Genomic DNA, 8821 nt, shown 5'->3' with positions numbered 1-8821 from the left:
AAAACGATCCTGTTCCCCAGAAACCCTGGCCCTGTTCACCTCTGTACAAGAGTTCACATCAGACCCACCACCCACCTTCCTGGGTTCCTGGGCTCTCTGCCCTGACCTCTCACAGAGGTTGGGCCAGGGTGAGGAGAAGAGGGGGCCTCCCCCCTTGCTGTGGGGGGAGGAGACAGCCGCCTTCCCAGCCACCAGTCCCACTCTGCAGTTCCCAAGTTCTGTCTCAGGAAGCCCTCTTCCTCAAGGGAGCTTTCCTGGATTTTTCCTACTTCTAACTCTGCCAAATTCCTTCCTCCCAGGATAGACATGAATTCAAACATTTTTCATTTGCTGTGTCATTTAAGTTCTTTTTTAATGTTCTCAGTCATCTGCTCCCTAAATGCCCCTGTAACTGGGTGGATCACCATTCTCAAGGGGCCCCCTTTTGGATGGCAGAGACACAGCCTCACACAGTGTGATGCAGGGGAGGTAGAGCCCTGCCCTCAGGCAGCTCCAGCCTGCAGAGGAGGAGGCAGGTCACCCGCAAAAAATGCTCCAAGACTCGAGGAAGGAGTCCTGAGGGCAGATCTTGAGCACCAGGCCCGTGCTGGGCAAGTGGGGTAACTGCTGAGGTAAGACCCTTCCCCCCATACTGGGCTCCCGGGCTTCCGACCCGGAGGGGTGTCACCCCAGCGGTGGTCCTGAGGCTGGGGTCTGGGTGAGCTGGTGGCCTCTCGTCCCCCAGTCTCCGTGGCCAGGTGCAGTCGATGGGAGCCGAGGGCTTGCAGGCGGGTGGTGGTTGCGGGGGAAGGCGGCGGGCCCGCGGGGTCGCGCAGGCAGCTGCAGGTCAGGAGCAGGTCAAACAGCAGCAGCTTGAAGAGCAGCAGCCGCAGGACCCCCAGCCACAGCGCCCCACCCGGTGTCCCTGCGAGGAGGAACCGCTCAGGAGCCCGCAGGAGCCCGCAGCCCCCTACCCCCGGAGAGAACGGAGGAGAGGGCCTTGTCCTCTGCCCTTGCCCGTCCCCTTCACCCCCTCCTCCAGGGAAAGTCCTTCCCGGTGTCTAGCCTCCGTTCTTACTGGTAATAATAAATACCTTCCCGGCCTTCATTTTATTTTATTCCCCAACAATTATGGGGGTAGGGGTGGGGGCCATGCAGGAATTAATTAGCATCTGATGCAGAGAGTAACTAGCTCAAAATTCTTTTTTTTTTTTTAGATGGAGTCTCACTCTGTCACCCAGGCTGGAGGGCAGTGGCACGATCTCATCTCACTGCAACCTCCACCTCCCGGGTTCAAGTGATTCTTCTACCTCAGCCTCCTGAGTAGCTGGGACTACAGGCGTGTGCCATCACGCTTGGCTAATTTTTGTATTTTTAGTAGAGACAGGGTTTCACCATGTTGGCCAGGCTGGTCTCAAACTCCTGACCTCGTGATCCACCCACCTTGGCCTCCCAAAGTGCTGGGATTACAGGTGTGAGCCACTGCACCCGGCCTCAAAATTCTCTATTTGGTCAGGAAGCAGAGTTGGACCACAGCCCAACTTCATGACTGTCCGTCCATGCTCTTTCCATCATCCCAGACAGCCTCCCATTTACACGGCCTCTAATGCTGAGATCCCCCTGCCTGGGCTGCCCAAGGAGGACTCCAAAGACCCCTCTGTTAGCTGTCACCTGTGCTTCTCAACTAATGTCCAGGAATTAGGCTGGGGTCAAAGGATTCACCCCCATCTTATGCTAGGTAGACTGAGGCCCATGCTAGCCAGTGCCCCAACCTAGCATGACAGCCTCTACATGGGACACCTACTGACCTCCAGTGTAAGACCCATTAGGCCAGAGCTGAATGCCCCACCCTCCGGGCCCAAGGTCCTGGTCTCAGCCTCTTATTCCCCACCCCTTGCCCGGAGTACTCACCCCTGAGAGGCTCCCGGGGGCAGGTCCTGGCTGTAGAAGCCTCTCCTGTTGTCCAGGGAGAAGGGAATGAGTCTTTGGGGATGGGCCATGCACTCTGGAGGGCATCCCCAGTGCTATGCCCAGGCCCTGGCACAGGGTGGGTGTTGAGGCATTTGGGGTAAATGGACAAGTGAGCCAGCAGCAGAAACCCTGAGCCCATTTGCTGCAAGTCCTCTGAGGACCCAAACATCCCTCACTTTGCAGTGTCCCCTGTTCTGTGCCCTGGGGAGGCTGGGGTGCCCGGAACTCTCAGATGAGGAACTGACTGTCTTCGCAGCATTCTTTGGAAGTCAGGGCACTTAGTTAACAAACATTCCCATTTGAAAGATGACAAAATTGAGATAATCCCTAGAGAGGAAGTAAGTCATCTGGTCAGTGATAATAATAGCTGACTGTTTCAAAATACAATGGAGGGGGAAACAAAAATAGCTGGCTTTAGACATGTTGCTTAACCTCCCCATGCCTGTAAAATTGAGGGAATTATATGACCTGTCTCATAAATGTGAAGTCTGTAGAACACTGCCTGGAACAGAGTAAACACTCAGTAACTGGTAGTGATTTGTTAATTAGTTTGGTCCTTATAAGGTGTCATGTACACAGGGTGATCTATCTATGTGTGTATAATGAATCCTAGGTGGAAGGAGGCATTTTTATCCTTGGAAGCCATGCTGCAAAGCCTGGATTTCAAACAGATATTGCAGTTGCAAATCCCAAAATTCATGGCCCTGAGGCCACTCTCCCCTGAGCCCAGGCATCACCTCACCCGGAGGCTCTGCACTTGGACACCCTTCATGCCTTTGTGGCCTGGAGCCTGCCCTCCCTCCAACCATATCCTGGTGTGTGGAAGGGGACAGGGAGCATCCGCAAGGGCCCAGGCTCCATCCCCACCTGACAGCTGCACGGGCTGTGTACTCCTGCTGTGACCCTCAGCCCCAGGCCCGGTGTGGCAGACCAAAGGCTCCCAGGATGCCAGCTCCTCAGAAGGCAGGGAGAGATGGGCCAAGTTGGTCCAGGTGCCATCCGTTGCTGGGGAAGGGCCATAGGTGAAGGCATCCAGTGCACTGCCATTGCCGGCTGAGAACCAGATGGGGCTGTCAAGGCCAGGGGGTGCAACATCAAGGACCAGGCAGACCACCACCATCTGCTGCTTTCCATCCACCAGCAGCATGATTGGTGGGGCCAGAGAAGGAAAGGGTGTGCCACCCACACCTGCAAGAGACCATGTACCTGTGGGTGCTAGACCAGCTTTTGGCCTCCCAGGCCAGCATTGTGTTGTAGGCTAGGGTTCTACATTTCTGTCTTTCCATCCATCCATCCTTCCACCATCCATCTACATGTCCTTCTAGCCACTCATCCATTCCTCCCTCCTTACATTTTCCCATCTAGCCACCCTTCCTCCCCTCCATCTGCCCATCCTTTCATTCACTCACCTGTTTATCCATCCTTTCTTCTATCAGCCATCTATCCTCCATGTATTCTTTCTTTTTTTTTTTTTGAGACGGAAATTTGCTCTGTTGCCCAGGCTAGAGCGCAGTGGCGCGATCTCGGCTCACTGCAAGTTCCACCTCCTGGGTTCATACCATTCTCCTGCCTCAGCCTCCTGAGTAGCTGGCACTACAGGTGCCCGCCACAGCGCCCGGCTGATTTTTATTTTTATTTTTAGTAGAGATGTGTTAGCCAGGATGGTCTCGATCTCCTGACCTTGTGATCCACCCGCCTCGTCCTCCCAAAGTGCTGGGATTACAGGTGTGAGCCACCATGCCCGGCCACCTCCATCTGTTCTTTCTGCCTTTCATCTATGTGTCTATCTATCCATCTACCCACCTCTCCTTCCATCCACTTGTCTATGATATCCGAGCCCCTTTCTGTGCCAGGAACTAGAGATACAACATTGGGTAAGTCATTGTCCCTGCTCTCAAGGAACTCAGTTCCATGGGAAAGACAGTAGATGTGTAAAAAAAATACTTGTAATACCCTGTTGTGGCAGCCTCTGGTGAGGAAGGGAAGGAAACAGGACCTGGAATGAGATTAGAAGGGGCTTCAAATATATCTGTAACTTTTTGTTTCTTTTTTTAAAAGTCTGATTTAAATATGGCAAAATGTTAAACGTTTGTTAATCTAAGTGGAGTGTGCTTGGGTATTTTTTCTTTTATTCTCAGCCTTTTTCTGTAGCCTGTAGTTTTGTTTGTTTGTTTGCTTGCTTTTTGAGACGGAGTCTTGCTAGGTCTCCCAGACTGGAGTGCAGTGGCACCATGTCGGCTCACTGCAACCTCTGCCTTCTGGGTTCAAGCCATTCTTCTGCCTCAGCCTCCCAAGATCCCATGCCACCAAGCCAGCTAATTTTTATTTTTATGTTTTTACTAGAGACTAGGTTTCTCCATGTTGGTCAGGCTGGTCTCCGACTCCTGACCTCAGGTGATCTGCCCGCCCTGGCCTCCCAAAGTGCTAGGATTACAGGCGTGAGGCACCACACCCAGCCTTTTTTTTTTTTTTTTTGAAAAAAAAAAGCTTTGTTGGCCGGTAATGGTGGCTCATGCCTGTGATCCCAGCACTTCGGGAGGCCAAGGTGAGCAGATCACGAGGTCAGGAGATCGAGACTATCCTGGCCAACATGGTGAAACCCCATCTCTACTAAAAATACAAAAATTAGGTGGGCATAGTGGTGTGTGCCTGTAATCCCAGCTACTTGGGAGGCTGCAGCAGGAGAATCGCTTGAACCAGGGAAGCGGAAGTTGCAGTGAGCCTAGATCACGCCACTGCACTCCAGCCTGGCGATAGAGCAAGACTCTGTCTCAAAAAAAAAAAAAAAAAAAAAATGCTTTGTTGGCTGGGTGCGGTGGCTCACGCATGTAATCCTAGCACTTTGGGAGGCTGAGGCAGGGCGATCACCTGAGGTCAGGAGTTTGAGACCAGCCTGGCCAACATGGTGGAACCCCATCTCTACTAAAAATACAAAAATTAGTCGGGCGTGGTGGTGCATACCCGTAGTCCCAGCTACTCAGGAGGCTTGAGGCAGGAGAATCGCTTAAACCCAGAGGCGGAGGTTGCAGTGAGCCAAGATCATGCCACTACACTCCAGCCTGGGCAACAGCACAAGATTCTATCTGAAAACAACAACAACAACAAAAAAGGCTGGGTGTGGTGGTTCATGCTTGTAATCCCAGCACTTTGGGGGGCCAAGGCAGGCAGATCACCTGAGGTCAGGAGTTCGAGAACACTCTGGCCAACATGGCGAAACCCCGTCTCTACTAAAAATACAAAAAAATTAGCTGCGTGTGGTGGCACGTGCCTGTAGTCCCAGCTACTCTGGAGACTGAGGCACAAGAATCGCTTGAACCCGGGCAAAGGTTGCAGTGAGCTGAGATCGCGTCACTGCACTCCAGCCTGGGTGACAGAGTGAAAAAAAAAAAAGCTTTGTTTAGATATAGTCCACATACCAGACAATTCACCCATTTGAAGTATAGGTGTATTATTTAATAATCTTAAGAACTAAGTCATGGCTGGGCGCTGTGGCTCAAGCCTGTAATCCCAGCACTTTGGGAGGCCAAGGTGGGTGGATCACGAGGTCAGGAGATAGAGACCATCCTGGCTAACACGGTGAAACCCCGTCTCTACTAAAAATACAAAAAATTAGCCAGGCATGGTGGCAGGCACCTGTAGTCCCAGCTACTCGGGAGGCTGAGGCAGGAGAATGGCGTGAACCCGGGAGGCAGAGCTTACAGTGAGCCAAGATTGCACCACTGCACTCCAGCCTGGGCGACAGTGCGAGACTCCATCTCAAAAAAAGAAAAAATTATCCTACTAACACATAAATGGTAAGTTGTCCATTCAGGATTTGAACTCTCAGATCTCTGTGACTCCAAATCCCCTAAACCATCTCACTTTGAAGGATGACTAAGATTTTGCCATGTGACACAGTGGACCGTCTAGGACATAGCTTCAGACAGAGCTAAGCGTGACTCCTGACTCATTCACTTAATTTTCTGAGTCTTTATTTTATTTCATTATTATTATTATTATTATTATTATTATTATTATTATTATTATTATGGAGATGGAGTCTCACTCTGTTGCCCAGGCTGGAGTGCAGTGGCAGGATCTCTGTTCACTGCAACCTCCACCCGCCGGGGTTCAAGCGATTCTCCTGCCTCAGCCTCCTGAGTAGCTGGGATTACAGGCGCCTACCACCACGCATGGCTAATTTTTGTATTTTTAGTAGAGATGGGGTTTCACCATCTTGGCCAGGCTGGTCTTGAACTCCTGACCTCGTGATCCACCTGCCTCAGCCTCCCAAAGTGCAAAGTGCTAGGATTACAGGCATGAGCCCCATGCCCGGCTTTTTTTTTTTTTTTTTTGAGACTGATTCTGGTTCTGTCACCTAGCCTGGAGTGCAGTGGTGGGATCTTGGCTCAGTGCAACCTCCTCCTCCCGGGTTCAAGCAATTCTCCTGCCTCAGCATCCTAAGTAGCTGGATTACAGGCACCTGCCACCATGTCCAGCTAATTTTTGTATTTTTTAGTAGAGATGGGGTTTCATCATGTTGGCCAGGCTGGTCTCAAACTCCTGACTTCAAGTGATCTGCCCGCCTTGGCCTCCCAAAGTGCTGGAATTACAGGCGTAAGCCACCGCGCCCAGCCAATTTTCTGACTCTTTTTGTTTGTTTTGTTTTGTTTTCATTATGTATTTATTTATTTATTTAGGTTGAAGGAACAATATTTTTTGTGAGTCCCAATGGTCTCATCAATATAATGGTGTTAGGCTGGGCCCAGTGGCTCATGCCTGTAATCCCAGCACTTTGGGAGGCTGAGTCAGGTGAATCACTTGAAGTCAGGAGTTCGGGACCAGCCTGGCCAACGTGGTGAACCCCTGTCTCCACTAAAAATACAAAAATTAGCCGGGCATGATGGTGGGCGGCTGTAATCCCAGCTACTTGAGAAGCTGAGGCAGGAGAACCGCTTGAACCTGGGAGGCAGAGGATGCAGTGAGTTGAGATTGTGCCATTGCACTCCAATCTGGGCAACAGAGCAAACTCTGTCTAATAATAATAATAATAATAATAATATAACGGGCTGGGTGCGGTGGCTCACGTCTGTAATCCCAGCACTTTGGGAGGCTGAGGCGGGCGGATCATGAGGTCAGGAGTTCAAGACCAGCCTGGCCAACACAGTGAAACTCCGTCTGTACTAAAAATACAAAAAATTAGCTGGGCGTGGTGGCAGGTGCCTGTAATCCCAGCTACTCGGGAGGCTGAGGCAGGAGAATCGAGTGAACCCGGGAGGTGGAGGTTGCAGTGAGCCAAGATCACACCACTGTACTCCAGCCCGGGTGACAGTGCGAGACTCTGTCTCAAAAATAAATAAATAAATAATAATAATAATAATAATAATAATAATATAATGCTGTTAATAATACCAGCCCAGCAAAATTGTTGTGAAGAGTAAAGGCCATAAGTGTAAAATGCCCTGGCAGATAAGTATTAGTGTAATTATTGATATTAATATTAATAAGGCATTGCAAACAAAGGTAGTAGAGAAGGCTGGGCACGAGCTCCAGGACTCAACCTCCAGAGCCTTTTCAGTTATATAGATAGAGACATTCCCCAAGTTGAGTTCAGCTTCCACTTCTTCCATGAAGCATCCCAGGATTGTCCCTGCTTACCCTGGTTACTTCCTTCCCGAGCTCAGGCCTCCTGCCATGGGCGTGTTCCACATAGGTGTGGTTTATCTCCCTGATGAAGGAGTGCCTGTGAGATACTTGGGGCCAGCTCTAGATCAAGGAGACCCCCCTGACTCAAAAGTCATGGACCTTCCCCCACCACATACATGCACACATGCACATGCTTCTAGATGAAGCTGGAATTTTCCCCTCAAAACATGAGTCCTTTGGCTCCAGCCTTGATCGTGGGAGGGCTGGGGGTAAATACCCTGGGAAGAGGCCTTGGGACCTATCCTGAGCCCATTGATAAGGGTGAGCTGGGAGTGAACTTGAGACACCCTGAGTCCTATTGAACTAGGGCAGGCATCCTGAGGGCAAGAAGGACAGGACAGGACCTCACACTGTTACCCATATGACATCATTGCATATCACATCACACACACTGGCTACCCTAACCCCACCTTCTATGGATGCCCATCCAGTTTGTTCTCATTTCTCTATACCTCTAAGAGGGGCAGCCTCCCTATCAACACTGTGGGCTCCAGGGCAGGAGGACATGGGAGCCCCCAGAGCAAGGTGGCTGGGAGGAAGAGTACAATGGGAAGAGTATAGTGGGGACCCTCTATATAGGGTCCCCTTCCCAGAGGTCCCCTCCCCAGAGGGACCCTCCCCAGAGGGACCCTCCCCAGAGGTCCCTAAATGTCTCTTGTCCTGCCTCCCTGCAGCCCATCAATACCCAGGGAGGTCCAGAGTGAGGGGATGGGCTTGGGCAGACTGAGGAGGGACAGAGAGGAAGGCAAAGAGGGGGCTCACCTGTGGGTAGGGCTGGACACCCAAGGGCCAGGAGAAGTAGCAGCCATGTCCCGGCCATGGCCCACTCAGAAGGAGGCAGGACCCAGCTACAGACCTGAGTTGCGGCTGGGGGAGGAGGCACCCACAAGACTGCCTTCTAGGCCACAGGCCCAGCTGCACCTCAGCTGCTCTACCACGAGCCGTTTCCCCTGGTGACGGGCCCCTACTCCTGCCCTGGCCCCCAAACCCAATCTTGTCTCACGGGCCAGGGAGCACAGGGTGCCTCTCCCACACCAGGAGCCGGACACCTGCACTCCCTCTGAAGAGACAGCACTTCAGTCTGCAAAGTCCCGCTTCAGGGCAGCTACCATCCACAGGACACGGAGCACCAGGTGGCTTGACAGGGGCTTGACATACAGCCCTTCACTTGATCCACTCAACCACT

The 8821-nt window shown here is 51.8% G+C and overlaps 1 protein-coding gene across 3 annotated transcripts; it reads right to left on the bottom strand.

Moving 5' to 3' along the window:
- Window positions 1-326: 326 nt before the first annotated feature.
- PTCRA (pre T cell antigen receptor alpha) lies at window positions 327-8472 on the bottom strand. 3 transcript variants are annotated; one of them, XM_063707265.1, is made up of 5 exons: window positions 8398-8472; window positions 3904-3946; window positions 2818-3020; window positions 1891-1935; window positions 327-904 (listed from the first exon to the last, which is right to left on the bottom strand). In XM_063707265.1, the coding sequence occupies exons 1-5, from the start codon at window positions 8453-8455 to the stop codon at window positions 483-485; spliced, it is 771 nt and encodes a 256-aa protein (XP_063563335.1). In that variant the 5' UTR covers window positions 8456-8472; the 3' UTR covers window positions 327-482. The 3 variants fall into 3 exon arrangements, with proteins under 3 accessions (XP_063563335.1, XP_063563334.1, XP_030868292.2); XM_063707264.1 differs by lacking the exon at window positions 3904-3946 and having other exon boundaries at window positions 327-949; window positions 2818-3138; XM_031012432.3 differs by lacking the exon at window positions 3904-3946 and having other exon boundaries at window positions 2818-3138.
- Window positions 8473-8821: the final 349 nt, after the last annotated feature.

Source organism: Gorilla gorilla, chromosome 5 (assembly GCF_029281585.2).
Source record: "Gorilla gorilla gorilla isolate KB3781 chromosome 5, NHGRI_mGorGor1-v2.1_pri, whole genome shotgun sequence".
NCBI lineage: Eukaryota > Metazoa > Chordata > Mammalia > Primates > Hominidae > Gorilla > Gorilla gorilla.
The sequence above is the reverse complement of the archived record's forward strand: the minus strand, read 5'-3'. Positions and strand labels throughout refer to the sequence as shown.

Excerpts from the sequence above, each read along its gene's own strand:
- PTCRA (XM_063707264.1), bottom strand. The coding sequence starts at position 8,455 with ATGGCCGGGACATGGCTGCTACTTCTCCTGGCCCTTGGGTGTCCAGCC. Across the intron at positions 3,139-8,397 it reads GTGTCCAGCCCTACCCACAG|GTGTGGGTGGCACACCCTTT; the intron begins GTGAGCCCCCTC and ends GGTCTCTTGCAG. Across the intron at positions 950-1,890 it reads CCCCCGGGAGCCTCTCAGGG|GGGGCTGCGGGCTCCTGCGG; the intron begins GTGAGTACTCCG and ends CTCCGGGGGTAG.